The sequence below is a fragment of the Corvus hawaiiensis genome, chromosome 3 (genome assembly GCF_020740725.1).
Source record: "Corvus hawaiiensis isolate bCorHaw1 chromosome 3, bCorHaw1.pri.cur, whole genome shotgun sequence".
In the NCBI taxonomy this organism is placed as follows: Eukaryota; Metazoa; Chordata; class Aves; order Passeriformes; family Corvidae; genus Corvus; species Corvus hawaiiensis.
The window spans coordinates 86,156,717-86,173,528 of NC_063215.1; the positions used below are offsets into that span (position 1 = coordinate 86,156,717).

The 16,812-nt window shown below is 48.2% G+C and overlaps 1 protein-coding gene across 2 annotated transcripts; it reads right to left on the reverse strand.

The window, feature by feature from the left end:
• Window positions 1–6,407: 6,407 nt before the first annotated feature.
• MRPL14 (mitochondrial ribosomal protein L14) lies at window positions 6,408–16,763 on the reverse strand. 2 transcript variants are annotated; one of them, XM_048298734.1, is made up of 3 exons: window positions 16,707–16,763; window positions 9,437–9,523; window positions 6,408–7,052 (listed from the first exon to the last, which is right to left on the reverse strand). In XM_048298734.1, exons 2-3 carry the CDS (start codon window positions 9,508–9,510, stop codon window positions 6,686–6,688), a joined length of 441 nt encoding a protein of 146 aa, XP_048154691.1. In that variant the 5' UTR covers window positions 9,511–9,523; window positions 16,707–16,763; the 3' UTR covers window positions 6,408–6,685. The 2 variants fall into 2 exon arrangements, with proteins under 2 accessions (XP_048154691.1, XP_048154692.1); XM_048298735.1 differs by lacking the exon at window positions 16,707–16,763 and adding an exon at window positions 16,584–16,677.
• Between the last annotated feature and the right edge of the window lie 49 nt (window positions 16,764–16,812).

The following is a 16,812-nucleotide window of genomic DNA, read 5'->3' on the forward strand; positions in this document are numbered from 1 at the left end:
CACACAACCATTGTCTTTGCTCTGGTCAAGCACAAATACAAAACCCCAAAAGCTCATCCTGCAGAAGTAATAGGCCCTCCTGCACTGGAGATGGGTACCACCTTCCCAAGCCTGCTATGCATCCCAGGCAGATGCTTGGGGTGAAGTGTGAAAAGTCAGGACAAAACAGCACCTGAGGGCCCTAGGCAGAGCTCCCTTAGGGATGGCCTGAAGTGCAAGAGTGAAAAACACATTCTGGTCTGTTCAGCTTTTGCCATCCCTGGTGAACCTAGAGTGGTCTGCTGTTGTCAGCGCCTCCAGGGAGCTGCTAGTGGGCTATCAGAGTGGACTGGGCACCACTCACCCCACTGTACCTCTCTCTGCCCCATCCCAACATGTGGCGCCTGTTTGAGTGAGCAGGACCAGGCTTGGCAGGACCAGGACATCAGGGAACACCTGAGCTCTTCCCATCCCCTGAATGCACTGAGTGAAACACACTCCCCAGAAGTACATGCCACCCCTAATGCTTGACTGCTGCTCTCCCAATCCACAAAACACTATTCATTTTGGAGCCAAGAAGGGAGCACCATGACTTCCAATCAGAGCATCATGTTGCCCCAGAAATGTGAGGAAGATTTACTTCATCCAGGGTCAGCACCCAGTCTTACAAGCTAGAGCAACAAATGCTTTAATCCCAAGAGATGTATCTACTGTGGGAAACCACATTGGGGTGCCATAGTCACGACTGGGGTCCATCAGAGGAAGACATTTTTATCCCCATCCTGACCTTGGCCCCAGGGAATACTCACCAGTGCCCCTCACGCTCCATACCCACAGCTATGAAGAGCAGCTCATTTGAGCTAGAGAGCGAGCAGGATCTGGGGTACAGCCTTGTGCCAAAAGACCTTGGATGTTCTTCACAGGCTCTGCCTTAGGCCATGTTGTACCTTGGGGCTTGCGTGTTTATTTTTAAAGAACTGCATTACATTCACAGAGTTTGCAGCCTTCAGACATTTGCAAAGCAAGCTCATATTTCCAAGGCCCAAGGGACAGCCTGTCTTTGGTGTCTGTGCCACAATAATTGGGCACATCACTTCCCAGTCTTCTGGGGAGGGTGTGTGTAATATTCACACTGAGCACATTCACTGTAGCCAGCATGGAGGTGAGCATCCAGGCTCATTTTGAGCTCTGTTAAGCAGTGAAGCCCTGGAGCAATGAATTTCATGAGGCAACCTGTGTTTTGGGTGAAAGGAAAAATGAAAAAAAGGTAATTTTATTTCCTCTGACAGCCTGTTTGATTGAACACTGCCTCTACTGCACTCTCAGAGAGGGTGAATGGATGTGCCTGATGTGTTTTCTCCACGTCCTTATTTTTATCCTTCTGTCATGAGCCCTCATTAATCTTTCTTCTCTCCAGGCTAGACACTCCTGAGCTTTCCAATTCTGTTCTCTTGTTAGAGGGTGCATTTGTGACAGGCCTAGGAAAATTTCCATCCTCTATCCCTGACAGCTTCTGAGATAAGATGACCAGCCTGGCATGCTCACTTGAGGCTCCACCACTGCAACAGCATTCAGACTGGATTCAGTGTCATTCACCCCCCATTTCTTATGCTGTAGAACAGGAGAAACTACTCAGAAAATGAGTTGGCAAGGCTGTAGTTGGTGCTAACGCGCTCAGGGGAGACCCCTTTGGGCAGCAACCACACAAGCTTCAACCTTGGGGCTCTGCCCTGGCAGCAGTGCCAACCCCATCCCCCTTCCCTCACTCCCAACTCCTTGCCCCCTTTAGCCCCTCTGCATTTCCCAGTACAAGTGTCCAGCCCATAGAGTTTCCCTGATGGACACTCTCCCCCTTCCCTTGTCTATCTTGAACAGTAGCTGCAGGATATAAACAAGTGTCCAGCTGTTTCCCTGTCCTCTTTGCTCTTCCTGGGTCATGTCAACCCTGAACAGCACAGCCACGTTCAGATGAGATGCAGACACTTAAAGAAATGACAGCCCTCACTCGTCTCATCAGAAGGGCTCAGCAGGGTCCTGCCACTGCTTCTGTGTGCAGCTGGGTGGAAAATGCTGCTCAGCCAGCAAACCTGAGGCTTGGCATGCCTTTCCCTCAGGGAAGGAGATTTAGCATCTGCCTCTAGATGAAAGACCCTGGCAAGGAGTGACAATGCATTCTGAGGGGTTGTTTTGCATCAGGAGAGTGGCCCAGATCAGGGCTTCACAAGAGAGCCAGGCTGTGCCTCCCTGCTGCCCACCCCGACTCCTGTTTTGCAGCCCCCTGCCATCCATGAGCCAGCATCCTGCCGCTGTCCCTCCTCTTCCCAACCAGCCACCAGCCCCACGGGAGTCAGAATTCTGCTTGCAGACCGATCTTCCCAGTGATTTTCCTAGCCCAGCACGCCCTCACCGAAAGGTTAAAGCTGACCCTGACGCCCCTGGTCACTCAACAACCTTCCGTGGAGACAGGGCTCAAACGCAGTCAGAGTTCCCTGGCTCTCGCCGGGTGTTTCCCCGAGAGGCCAGGTCAGGCTCGGTCCGCCCAGAACCTTCCCGCGGCCGGCCGGAGCTGCGCTGCGCCTGGGCAACGTGCTGAGCGGGGAGATTCTGTGCGCGGCGAGTCTGTGCCGTCAGTCAGGCTCAGGGGCCCGCCGAGCGCGGGGCACGGGCAGGCTGCCGGGCACACCATCACGCCCACATTGCCATCTAGCCTCCCGCTCGGGGATGTGCAGCTCACCGCTCTCAGCCCTGCCAGCCGAGCGAGGCGTCCAGGCTCCGGCTGCATCACCCCCAGTTCGGCTCTCTCCCCCTCCTCCCAGCCCCCAAAGTCACCAGCTGCCTCCCCCAGCTCTGGGGTCCATCCACCCTGCTGGCACAGGGCCACGAGACGGGGCCGCCTGTCTCCCAGCCTCAGTCTCCAAGCAGATGGAAGACATCAGCTCCCTGCTGCATCCTTCCAGGATAATCTGTCTCGCCCGCTTCCTTTCGGGGACACCTCTTCTCACGGCCAGTAAATCCCCAGTGCTCGCCTGTCTTTTTCCAGACCCCAGCCCTCATCCAGAAAGCCTCGTCACGTGTCTTTCATTGGCAAGCATCTTCCCAAAGGCCATCCCTCCCTACCCATGCAGGATGCCCTAAAAAAAGACCCTTCTTCCCCAACTCCCATGGAAGAACATGTGGGCACAAAGTCACCACCACTGCCAGACAAACAGGCACCCTCTTGGGAGCTTAGCTGACACAAATCCTATATCCAAATGCACGGGAATGTACACTAACCCAAGGACCCAGTTGGAACTGACCCGGGGGCACATTTGTAATGAGGCAAGAAGACCCCAGGAAGAAGACCCTAAGCATGTGTCACACTGGAAAATTTTTTCACTGACAGTATCAAATCATGTTAATGGCAGAATAATAAACAGGGAGCAGGGGAGAGAATGACCTTCTGGCAGCAGCCGAGATAGGAAGTGTTTTGGTTTTTCTTCCCTCCTCTGAGAGAAATCGTTCCACCTGCCTGCAGCTGTCCTTTAAGAAAAGGACCTGCAGGAAGAACTGCTACACAGAGAGGAAATCACATCTGCTTTCCTAGTAGGATGGACGCAAAAGGAAAAGCCTCCCATTTGGAGCGAGTTAAGCTTCAGTGGATCCCAAAGAAGGATGCCACAAGCCAGGGAACTCAGCAGCTGCTCCCAGGACACCACTGGCTCGCTCATCAGAAGGCCCTGGAACAGAGCAGAGTGCAGCCTGGAAGCTGAGAACAAGCAGGTATTATCCCCTGTGCCAAAACAAAAGAGGGGACCTGGAAATGAGGATCCTTGAGCAGTGCCTGCTCAAAGGAAAAGATGGAGAGCCTGGAGAACCCACATCAGCCTGGACAAGGCCCCATCCATCTGCCCCTGCCTGCACAGGCTCTGCAGCCAGAGCAGCAGGGACTGACTATCCTGCAGCCATGGCAGGGCCCACATCAGTGGGATGGGTGGGAGCAGGCTATGAGCTCATCCACAAGCCTGACCCTTTCCCCTCGGAGAGATACTGCTACAGGCAGCACCTGGAATTTGCCAAGCACAGAGCTGTCAACATAGGCCAGGGATTTCTGCTGAGACTATATTCCTCATCAGGGACGACAGGTAAAAACTGCAGGAGACGCACTATGGGATATGCTTAGCTTAGCTGTCTGCACGTCTGCTTATTAAGCTCTGAGATTAAGGATTTAGTTCCACATGTATCAGTTTACTTACAACTAAAGCATCACTCCACATTTTAATCTCAAGTATGCTGCATTGTCTTGCCCGCTTCCTCTCGTGCCCTCTCCCCATGACCTCTTCCTCAGCAAAATGCTGGAAAGTTATTAGCAAAGATTCTGTGAAATGTTTAATATCCAAACAGCAGGGTCTAGCATCCCATGAGAGATTCACAGCCCCTATGGTCAGGACAAGAAAAACAAGGATTGTTTGCAGGCGCCCAGGTCCTGCTGGTTGATGCTTTGAGGCTGGAGTTGTTGCCAAGCAAAAATCTCACACTAAATTGTCCCTTCAGACAAGTTATAAACCAGGCTAGGCAGGACTGAGGTATTCAGCTTGGGATAAATCCCGCTTTGACTCTACCCACAGCCTGTGCACAGAAACAAAATACCCCGTACAAGTGCCATTTCAAATTCTATTTTCTAGACTGTGTTCAGGGAAGCCATCTTCCTTTTCTGTTCTCAAAAGGATTTACATTGAGGAAGGCCAGCACAGCCTTGTCAACTGGCTTATGATTTATTAAAAAATTATAGAAGTATTTGTTTATGTGTTTATCAGGGTTGGAGGAGTTTCAAAGGTTGCAGGTTTTCTAAAGCAAGACCACTGAGCTATTGAGTGGCATAAACACTTTCCCTAAAAATGTATAAAAGCATATACCCTTTTTCTACACAAAATACGATCCAGAAACAAATTTAACCAGGAAAAAAAGGCAACGGACAATGTCCGAGTCGTCAGGCTGTGCCATGCCCTTGTGACACAGAAGCAAACCCCACCCAAGGGAGAGAGGCCAGTCACACTTATCACTGTGACTGCCACACAGAGTTTGCTCACTGTCCCACTTAGCAAAATGGCATAAACATCTCCGAGCACATAGAGTTCCTCCTGGAAGTTGACTGCATTCAGACAGACTGGAAACACTGACTTCAGCCAGGCGAGCATCTGCTCTGCTGCTGTGCCATTGGGCAAACACCTATGCAGGAGACAGGCCCAGGGCTTAAAGGCAACGCCCACGGGGCTCAGAGGGCTTGGAGCAGCAGACCCAATGTTCCCTGGCCTGTGGACAACAGCAAACAAGTAACATGCTGCCAGCAGCACGTGATTCTGCTTTCCCACAGAACTGAGTTCACACAGAAGTTTTACTTAGTGGAACACTGCCATTACTTACGGTTAATACTGAAATTAAACCTGTAATATAATCTTTTGTGTTACCTGGAGTAATGGGAGTTTGAGGGGATCCAGGGCTCACTTTTCCCAGGGACAATGCGGATTTCACAGTGGGGACTATGGGGCAGACACATCTGCAAGGAGTAACTGGAGTGTGCAATAGCTCAGCACTGCATTCTTTAGATCTTCACATTGAGGCAATGCAGAGCCAAAGCAAGGTGCTTTCCCAGCCTAACAGGAAGGGGAGGCAGAAGGGCAAGGAGCAGCCAGCCACCCCTGCCACCAGACCTGTGAGGAATTGGCTGAGGGGCCTGAAGCTGGGCAGACTCCTGCTGACTGCACCCCCTGCACCCTCTTCCCCAGCACTGCTATGTCTAGCAGTGCTCTGCACTGATGTCCCTTCACCGGCCATGAGCACCAATTTTCTCTGCTCAGCTCCATAGAAAAGCAGCTCTTCAGTCCTGGATCCCAACTGGTCCTGAAAGCAACACAGTAGCATTCGCCATTGCTGTGCCTAAGCTTAGGAAACTGGACAACAGCCAGCCTCACCAACAGCCCACCAAGGATGACGTCCAACGATGGTCCCAAGAAGCAGTCCAAAAGGAAGCTTCTTTCTGTGGATCTTTCAATCTGAACCCAGCCCTTGCACTAATCAGAGAACACAATTTTTGGAGGTTAGTGAGGTAGAGAGCATAGGATGGATCTCACCTTCCCCTTCAGCTCCCCTCCCTACTTCTGCTTCCCAATCTCTGGTATGCCCTATTCAAGCACACGCCACTGAAGTTGCAGGCCACCATGCCCTCCTGATTCTAACTGCTCCTAAATACTTCTCCTAGCCAAAGACAGAAATTAGACTTTTTACTGAATGTGCCCAAGGCACCCACAGCTCATTGTGTATCTCTCCTACTCTATTACTTGTGAATCCATTTTGTAGATCCCAGTGTCATTTGGCCAGGGACTGAGTCTTGCTTCTGGGGAACTGGGAAAGGCTGAAATAGGGCAAAGAGAGCATACGCAATACAGGACAAGGATTTTCATGTTCTCATTTTAATGATGACAGACCAGATTAACAGCAGAGGAGGAATAAGGGTGAAGGACCATTTCTCAAACATACTGCAGATGCTCTGTGAAATAAATCAACCTTCTTTTGGAGAAAAAGAAACTATTTCTATATTTAAATTAGTTGCTTGAGAGGGATTCTTGATGAACATCAACTTTTTCATGTTCCACCAGTTTCTGGAAAAGGACCAGGGAACAGCTACTGTATGAAAGGATATAAAAGGATTGCTGAAGACCTCTCTTAACATTCATACAAAGTTGCGGGCAATGGCCAATACTTTGGAAAACTCGCCTTCTCTTCTTCGCAGTGTATAGGGTATTGGTGTTTTTATTCTAGTCCCTACTGGATTTCCATTATCTTCTATGAGTACCACATTGTTGGAATCAAATCTAGGCGTCATGGTGGGGCCAGGCATCTTGTGCCCTACAATTAAAGCCTTCTTCTTTTCTCCTTTGATAGCCAGAAGGATCTTATCTCCGACTTTGCCAACTCCAGTCTTGTTATACACGTGGATACATTTTGGTGGCCGGTGGTACGGTGTGTTCCCCAAGGTGCTGTTGTCCACCACTCGCACACGGGTTAGTTTCTGTATTGCTTGGCATGCTCCAGTGATGCTACCAAAAGACAAGAGAGAATGAGAGACAGAACTCCTCAATAATCCTTGGGGAGCAAAGGCAAACCTGGCACAGAATCTTGTCATTACACAAACCACTCAGAAGGTGCCAGCAACAAATACATACCATATGGGTGACACACTGACTGCATTCAATATGCTCTTTGAAAGCCATATGCTACTTTGGGCTTTGCACACTCTTCACTAAATGTCAAACATAAAATGACCTTTCTGCTCCAAAACACAGCTAAAAGATGGCGTGAAGAGTGGCTTGCATTTCATGGGCTTTTTAGCAACTGCAGATGATCCAACTTCAATCTACAAGCAAAAAAATGTGCTCGCTTCTGTTTCAAACAGCCTGCAGGAAGCTAAGACTCAAGTCAGGCTCCTTCAGTCTTGCACATAGTCCCCAGCACTAAGGACTTTTATGACCAACCTTCCTTTCAGTGAAGTCTGTGAGTCTCCCAGTTTATTCTGCTCTCAGTAAGACCTCTGAGGGCTTGCTGTGGTTGTGCTAAGCTGTCCCCAACTAGAATCTAAGAGATCACCACTTTCCCCATGTGGAAGGAACCCGGAGAGACACAGTCTCTTCTGTATGTTTGCTTTGGGGGAGTAAGAAACAACATAAATAAACTGCACAACACTAAGTTGTTAGGTCTGACTCTGAATATACTTGAGAACAGCAGGAACATACTCCCTTACAGAAACCATTATTCTTTTATTCAGTGAGCTCAAACTCAAGTGATTTGTTGCTTGTCTTCAAAGGACACCCAAGCACAGACCATTGGAAAAGCAGGAAGGTCCTTTCTGCTGCTAAACTGCTTTGCAGTGAGGTACTAGAAACATGCTGGCCAGAGCTGCAGGAAGGCCAACCTGCTGCCAGCTGAACTATTCAGTGACAGCATATGGAAGCAACCTAACCATTCATCTTGTTTTTCAGAGCAGAAGCATGTAAAGTAAATAGGGACCATCATCCCTTCTTGAAGAGGAAGGACCTGTATTTGCAAAGTTACTTAAAAGATGAGCATGCACACCAAACGTGGGGTGGATGGACATCAGTTGAAGCAGGTATTTTTACATGCAGTGAAGGCTGGCAGAGTCAGTCTGCATTAGTCCAAAAACTCCAGAAGTCAAGCACTGCCTTTCAAGATCTGTTTCCCACAGTAGAGGCCTACTTTAGCTTTCCTCTCTCTCTTAGAAGTCACTAATCTCTGCAAGCAGCCACCCTCTCCCATCCCATCCCCTGGCAGGGACTGTGATACACTACACTCTCTCTCCTCTGCTAACCATCTGTGGCTGCACTACAGGGAAGGCAGAAGAGAGGAGGCTGAAAAAAGGGAAGTGCTGTCACAGGAAGGAGCAGGGATAACCTTGGTGGGACCAAGTGTACAATACAGCAGTAGCAAACAGATATAAATGTGACTGTCCAGGAACCACTAGACAAGAATAACTGCACTGGGAGAACTTTTTCTTTCCCTTTTTTCTTCATTCCTGCCACAGTCTTGGAGCAATATCCCACAAAGAAAAGGTCTCCCCATTAAGACTTTTGAAGTCCTGCTCACCTCTATGGATTGGACTTCACCTCCCTCCCTCCCACTGTCACCTATATATGCTTTAAATGTATACTGGCCAATGCTCTCATGCAGCCCACTTAGAGAGAAAGCCAGGAAGACCTGGATACCTTCTCAAGATAGCTCCAAGGACTATCACACAACCTAGCCCTGAGCATTGTCTTAATCCCCTCTCTAGACCACAGTCCTGGGAATGACTATTCTCATCCTTTAAACTAAAGACCTGACCCTTCAAAGTGTTATAGAGATTCCTCATATTGGCAGAGTTTGCTGTAGGATTAAGCTCTCAGTTTTGTGCAAGGCATTGTAAAATATGAAGTCCATAAATTCAAAACTTTAAATGCCTAGAGCCTGGAACAAGAAACAAAAGAAAAATAGCAAAATAGACACTGGTAAAGTATGAGAATGTAATTTTTTAGATTATTTTTATTCTAAATAAATGATAAACTCCTGAATAATTTTAAGCATTGTAATTGGCTCTGCATCAGCAGAGGCTTGCTGTTGGTTTTTTTGCACTTGCAGGAGAAACACAGACACTTTCAACTTCTACTTGCAGGCCTATGCATTGCTGTCAAAGGCCTAAAAGCCTCCTTACACACATATGACAATGCAGAGTTCAGACTGCCAGGAACCTGCAAATGGGAGTGTCTGGGCTCACTTTTCAACCTATGAATGGACAACTGTGAGATTTTTTTTTTTTATTATATTATCCTTTTGAATTACAAATGCTATATCTTATTCTTGATATACTTAAGAGCATCTCTTTCAATCATGAAACATTCTGAGGAAAACAAAAGCAAAATTTGAAAGTTACCTGAACTGTCGGTGGATCACTGCACTGCTTAGATGGGTCGAAGATAAACCAAATTGTCTACTCAAGAGAGCCATTTGGTAACCAACCCTGCACAAGAAACAAAAGAATTATTAACTCTGGAAAACGGACAGAATTTGGTTTGCTTTCTTTCCTTTACATGAATCACACACTAGGGCCTCAGCAAGTATTTAGATGCTGCAATCCATAGGACACAGAGTGGTAGCAGCATCTGCAGCACGCTACAAAACAGATCTACAACCCCTGCCTGAATTCAGGAGGCAATGTAATTCAGACACACATACTACAAAGCTGGATTCAGTATCACTGCATTGCAGTTTCCTTCACACAGAGGTAAGGGCCCTTCCGCGTGCACTGTGAATCATGTAACGAGAAGCAGGTTTGAGAATTTCAGATGTGAACTGGTTTAGAGGCTGCAGTGCCCAGTAAAAGCCATCATGGTTACTTGTAAAAGCTACTAAGGTTACCTACAAAACCAAGCAAAAAGCCAAATAATCTACAGACTGGCACCATAGCTTCAGAAAACGATTTGCCAGACAAGAAACAAGTCAGAGCTCCATTGGTGAGGGCACGCTCTCTTAGCACACAAGGTGTTAAGCAGCCTGTTTAGAGACCACAGTTACACCGCTGCCAATCTTGCCCTGTTCAGGCTGCCCAAAGAGTTGCCTGTAACTTTACAGTGCTGGCTCAACGCTGCTGTACACTGTACACCACCCTGACTGCAGCAGAGCTGAGTTACGAGGCTAACCTCCGACTGAGAGCCACACCCTCTTCCCTGCCTACATCCACGGCAGTTCCCTAACCTCATTCTGTCAGACTGACAGGCGCAGCCACAGAGGCTTATCTGAACCCAGATCACTTTCCCAAACATCGTTAGGGAGCGATGACCCAGGTGGTTATGCCGGCAGATCCAAGCAAAGGGAGGAAACAACACAGACCTGGAGCCAGTCCTCTTTCAGGCCAGCTCAGGTACAGCTAAGACTTTCCACCTGACTGCAACTACTGCCAGGTGACACTGCTTGCTGTGACCTTGGCAGTGTAACCAACACGTGCTTCTCTCCTTTCTAAAGCAAACACTAAAAATCCACTGCCTCATCTCTCTCTCTGACAGTTCTGATGAGTTTTGGCCCAAACTATAAGTAATACATTGCAAAGCCATTTTTTCTACTTTTTATTTTAAAAACAAAGCTCACTTCTCTACAGAGAAAAAAATGCCCACAGAATACCCCTCCAACAGATAGTGCCACAGCTCTTATTACAACCAAGTAAAGTCCAGCCTGAATCTTCACTCCCTCTTTTATTATTTTTTTTTCTCCAATGTGTTTGCTTACTTGGGGACATATATAAGTTTCAGGATTTGCATTTGTTCTACAAAGCAAGTGTCACCTGAGAGCACAATGAGAAGCACAGGACACGTGCACCACAGCAGTTTTGAGCAGTGCTACCTGAGCAAAGCACAGGTGGCAAACCAACCCTGTCATACAGACAGGTTTGGAAGAGAACAGCAACCAAAGCCTGCATTTATCTCCAAAAAAAAAAAAAAAAAAAAAAGCCACTTTTCTCTGGGGTAGATGATCATCAAATTAGTCAAGGCCTTGCCTGCACTGTCCCCTCTCTGAATTGAGACCCCAAAAAGGCTGTGTTTATGCCACATCTCCTTACCTAGCTGTGTGATCCTAATGACAGCAAGGCCCTGTGACATTTACAGTGCTGCTGGCAATCAAGGTCCTAATACCTGGCCTTGCTGCTGCTCAGATTTCTAAGCAAGTTCAACTATGCTGACTTGCTTTAAGCCCACCATCTGCCTGTGTACTGCTCTGCATGTGGGTGTGCTGTCCCCATATGAAATTCAAACTCTGTGGGTAATACTGCTCCTACTTCCTCCAGAATCACGATGACCCTTTGGATTCCTCTACAAAACCCAAATGAGCAGCTGCAAGTTGGCCTTTCTGTTGTCTTTGATGGACACTTCTTGGGGAGTCCAGATGCCGCTGTCACCCCCACCTCTCTTTTCCTGGCAGGCATGGTAGCCTTGGTGGCTGGAGAAGGTGCATCTGCTCATCCTCACCACTACGTAAGACCAATAGGAGAGGTCTGCGGGCTCACAACAAGGCAGGCACAGATGTCAAAGGACCAGCACATCTAAAATGTGCTAAAGTGCTGCCTAGACCCTGAACTCACTCATCACTCCTGGGAGAAGTCACTGTTTGTTTCTACCCTGTGGCAGCAGTGAAGGTTTGAAGTTACAAAACTACCAGCAGAAGCATCAACACCATTAAGTGTCCAAGGACTGTTTATTTTTCCAGATGACTCAGTATCCCCTGCTTAGCTAAGAGTTATTCCTCAGCACATTAAGATGTGTCACAAGCTAAGAAATTTCATGATTGATTATTTGGTATGAAGCATCCTGTTAGCAACTGAGTAAACAGGGGGGTTGCTTCCAATTAGCAGGAAGGTTCAGGGTGGAGGGAAAAGAAGAATGCATCTATGGCATGAAGAACAGCATTCAAGGGTGCAAGTGTGTTCACAAAGAGTGAATCACAACTTCAGCTACTGTAACATGCCAGTTTCCTCTCTAGAAAGGAACAGCCAATAGTCTGGGTCTGTCTCCAGGTGCTCCTCAACCAGACTCAGTCCCAGTTTGATCCCTCTGTGGCTGTGAACTTATCTCTCCTGTCCTCAGTTCCCCCCTGTGGAGTTGCTAATTACTAAACAACTGAACTTGGAAGGGCACAGAAGCCATTTACTCTGCCATGCTTGGTGCTGCCACATGAACACTCTGAGCTGGTGCCAAAATTGAAGAGCTGTTATAAATCGATGACAGCCATCAGCCCCAGTGCCCCCGGCACTCTTCTCCTTCCCAGCACACATTGCCTCATACCAGTGGGCCTTAAAAAGGCTCAGAGGAAGCTGCACTTAGGCACAGGGAATGCATACGATCCAAGTTTGCTTCTGAAGATGGCTCTCCCCAGGTCGTCAGGTTTCAGTGGTCAGAGGTAATGCCGTAACCTTCAAGCACAGGAAAATCTGTAGGAATTCCCAGAAGTCTGCCGTTGGTACTCCGCAACCGATACAGGCAGGAGCACACTCCACAATACCCTGGACAGGCAAACAGCACCACTTGCTTAGTACTTAGTCACTAATACACTCCTGACCAACGATTTATCTTTGAAGGGACTTTTGGAGGTCATCTAGTCCAATCTCCTGCTCAAGCAGGATTAATTTCCAAGTTTTTTATGCTAGGCAAGAGCAGTATTTAAACAGACACTTTCCTAAAATGACAGGCCTAACACAAAAGCAGCTCTTGATATAACACTGACCACTCAAAGCTGCACCAAAGCAGCAATAAAGAACCATGCAGAGGAATCTCTGGCTGTTTCTACCCTGCTGCCCCTAATTTCCAGTAGTGGCTCTATCTCATGAAAATCACAGTCACAGAGACACTTTGCCCCTCTCCACATATCTGTTAAAAGTTATCACAGACCTCAGACAAGAGCTCAAAGTAAGATTCAGAAAAAGGGTGAGGAATTTGTTCATCAAATATTCACTAAAATTACCCTATTTCTACTTCACTGAATTACTTTTGAGCATGCAATAAACTTCTACTGCAAACACTCTTCTCAAGGGCCCTTCAGCCTTACCCCATTCAATGCAAAAGACCAACATCGAATTCCAACACTGCACAACAAAGAAACTCTTCACCAGTTATAAACGTCTTGAAGTTATTTACCCACTGTGCCATTTTCAAGTGCTATAGCTATCACCTTCACTGGTTTCCCTTGATATTAAAGAACTAACCTATATTCACTGCAATCTTGAGCGGCTTTTGAATGGAGAAATTCTGGAAAATTTCATCCCAGCTAATAAAATTGGAAAATACGAACAATACACGTACAGTATTTTCATCAAATGTCTGCAAACGCATGAGTAGACCACCTCAGGAAACTGATACAAAGCAAGGACATCTGCCAGCTAAGGAGGACAGGATTACACAGTCATTTTGAATGAACATCAGGGCACACAGTACCAAGAAAGGAAGCCCCGTGTCCCCCCAACACACACTTCCATCATCTCCCTTATGCTGGCTTTAGCACTTCTGTAAATCAGTCACAGTTTTCAGCTAGCTCAGTTTCTTGACCCAGCTCAACCTGAAGGCACATGAACACTGCTGCAACGGAATGTGGGACAACATAAGAGTGGGGCTTCTTCTACTGCCAACGCAGACTTATGTAGTGGTGACAGTATCTCCAAAGAAACACCAGGAGATTTGGACAAGAAAAGGATCTCTTGTCATTTCAGCAAAAACAGTGGTGTGCTTCACAAGAATGGTCTGCATGAATCTACACTACTAATACAGCCATGGGAGCACTGAAAAGGTCTGCATCTGAACACTCCAGACGCCAGTGCAACAGCTCTGACCAAGTTCTTATCAGTGGTGTATACCCTAAACAACAGTCAAGGTACTATTCTTACCTTGCCTGCATCCTAGAGTAAACGTAATTTTAAATTGCTGTTACCTGGCAATCCAGTATTACTTTTCTTTTCAATGACAAGTTTTGGAATTAACCCCTGCTCCCTATATTCCCAAGATCTGTAATTCCATAATCATTCAGCTATTCCTTTTCCCTCTTTCTGTTAACAACTCATCCACACAGGCCCCATGGAAAACCAATGGATGTTGCAAAGCAAATGCTGATGCCAACTACCCAAAGCCTGCTGTCAAAGCCAAAGAAACCAGGTAAAAATATTCTTCACTTTTATAGTAGTGACCTGATCTGCACAGTCGAACAGTGGGAACCAACATCACCTTTATTCTTTTAAAAGATCAAAACAGACATGCTGCAGGCACCATGAAGATTTGAACTGCATCTATCATCCATCATTAAAACACAGGAAATAAACCCAAGACAGTACATGCAATGCAAATGCCTAAACCCCTACTCTGCCACTGCAGGTCTATTTATAGACCGTCTGCCACAGTGAGCTGCAGGAGCCAACTGTGAACTACGGGACTCAATCCATTCACAGCTCTCCTCAGAAAGGAAACAATATGATTAAGGGCTGTGTGTGTTAAAAATACACGAGATATTCATTACCAAGACATAATTGGTTTTACATTAATGACAGACAAAAAGGCCAGGATCCACAAAGAGGAATTAAGTCTTTTTTAACTCCGTTTATGAATAGGATTAGCTATTAAACAGGATATTTACTGATCCAAGTTACCAACAGAAACTCATTACAGATACATCTGTTAACAATTTTGAAGAAAAACACACTAACTTCATTTTCCAGACCACAATCAGGAATGGCAGATAACAAAAGAGCTGCACACCTTGAAAATAAAACTTACTTTTGACATTTTAAGTATCCAGAAGTCACACCTCTAAAGTACTTATGGTACTTATTGTTCCAATATCCAAACTCCTAAAATCATCCTACACATTCATATTCACAGCACTGTACTAAAATAGGGAGCGGTTATTCCCAGTGCACCAGCAGAAAATTAAGCTGTGGAGAGGACAACTATCTGTGTGAAGTCAAAGGAAACGAGCAGAAGAGCAGTTACTGGATTATCCTCAGGAGTTCTCTCTGGTGGGCCTGTAGGGTTTGAGGTGAAGCAAAGAAAGGCCCCTCCCCCATCTCTGCCTTTTGGGAATTACATGCGAATTCAGAGGATTGCCCACACTACTGTAACTTTACGCTCTATTACGTCTCAAATGTCTCTTTACTGGTTTTAGAAGTATTGAGGTGTCAAGAACAGGACAATGGTGGAAAGCCACAAGACCAGATTTGTTTCCCAGCCCCGACCTCAGTGGCCAGGCTCCACCCAGTAAGGTGCAATCACAACCCAGACAGCAGTAACCACGCTGGGGGGAGGGAGCTGTGGCAAGGAGAGCAACACAAAGGAGGAAGAGAAGCTGTGTAGCTGGGTCTCTACCATGAAAAAAAGTCAGGAACAACTGATCTAGGCTAGTTGTTCACAGAACGAAAAACGATAGTGACTCTAGGCCTTCCTGATAAAGCTATACCAGAAAAGGATGCGTAACGCTGTCGGAATTCAGGCTTAAGAGAAACATGACCTGGAGACAAAGGCATGCTCACGTTGCAAGGTAGTACAGAGCTACCTGCAGCTTTGGTGGCATAATCCTCATTTCTCATTCAGAAACCTCCCTTAACTCCGTGTCTCTCCTTCCAAACAAGACCCTCTCAGGCAAGCCTGGAGAACTCTGGAACCAGACAAGCTAACAGAGCTCAGATCTGCATCTGTGTCCTGCTGTTAAAAAGGCTGGCTTGCCCACCTGTTTTTACTACAAAGATTAAGTTATGCATGCTTTAAAGAAATATGTCATACTGTCTCTTCCCCCAGTTGCCTCCCCTTACTCACTGGACCTCCAAAGAGCTTTCTGGAGAACAACCAGGAAAGCACAGACTAGCGCCCACACTTCCCGAGTCCCCGCGACACACATGAGTAAATGCCACACGTGTCAGGACACAGGAATTTCAGTCTAACTTTGCTGCGTGACTACTCATTCCCACAAAAGCCTAACCCCAGAAGCGCAGCCCCACGCGAATTCTGAGCAAAGAAACTGTGGGAACACGCAGGAACTTCAGAAGAGCGTTGTGCCCCTCTCCCAGGCCACACTGCGGAGGCACGGAGCCCAGTGCAGTGGGAGCACAGTATGCAAGCGACACAAAGGCTCCAGCTCCCGGCTGCTTTAGCGCGCTATCACCACTCTGCCACGCTGCGCGCCACTCAAATGCGCCCCGCGCATCTTCGGGGACAGCGTTTCTCCGTTCCTCTAGAGCAGCAGCTCATGCTCAGGGCTGACATGTTCCAAGCCCCGTGCACAGAGCACCAGACTTCCCCTCTTCAAGGGACAGGCGGCCGAGCCGGAACCCGGGGGCAGGGAAGGCCCGGCCGGCCCCGAGGCCCACAGGCGAGTACGGCAACGGCACAGCCCCAGCGCCCAGGGGCTGAGAGGGGCCGTCCGCGCCCGGAGCCGCTCGGCCACGGGGCCGGGTGAGGGCCCGGCACCGGCCCCAGGAAAAAGCCAGCACGGCCGGGAGCAGGCTGGCCCGGCGGCGGGGCAAGGCCGGGTACCGGCCCTGCTGGGCGCTACGGTACCGAGCTACGCCACGCTGCGCGGCACTCCAAGCGTCGCGTCGCGTCCTGTCCCGTCCTGTCCCGTCCTGTCCTGTCCTGTCCCGTCCCGTCCCGTCCCATCGCTCCCCAGGCCCCACCGCGCACCTCCGCGTGGAGCGCGCGCGCCCTACCGCCCAGCACAGCCCCCGCGCGCACGCGCGGCCCCGCCCACCGCCACAGTGCAGACCCAGCGGCTGCGCGCCCCGCCCAC

Bases quoted from the DNA above. Each gene is read 5' to 3' on its own strand.
- MRPL14 (XM_048298734.1), bottom strand. From the start codon at position 9,510: ATGGCTCTCTTGAGTAGACAATTTGGTTTATCTTCGACCCATCTAAGC. The intron at 7,053-9,436 runs GTAACTTTCAAA...GTCTTTTGGTAG, and splicing joins GTGATCCACCGACAGTTCAG to CATCACTGGAGCATGCCAAG.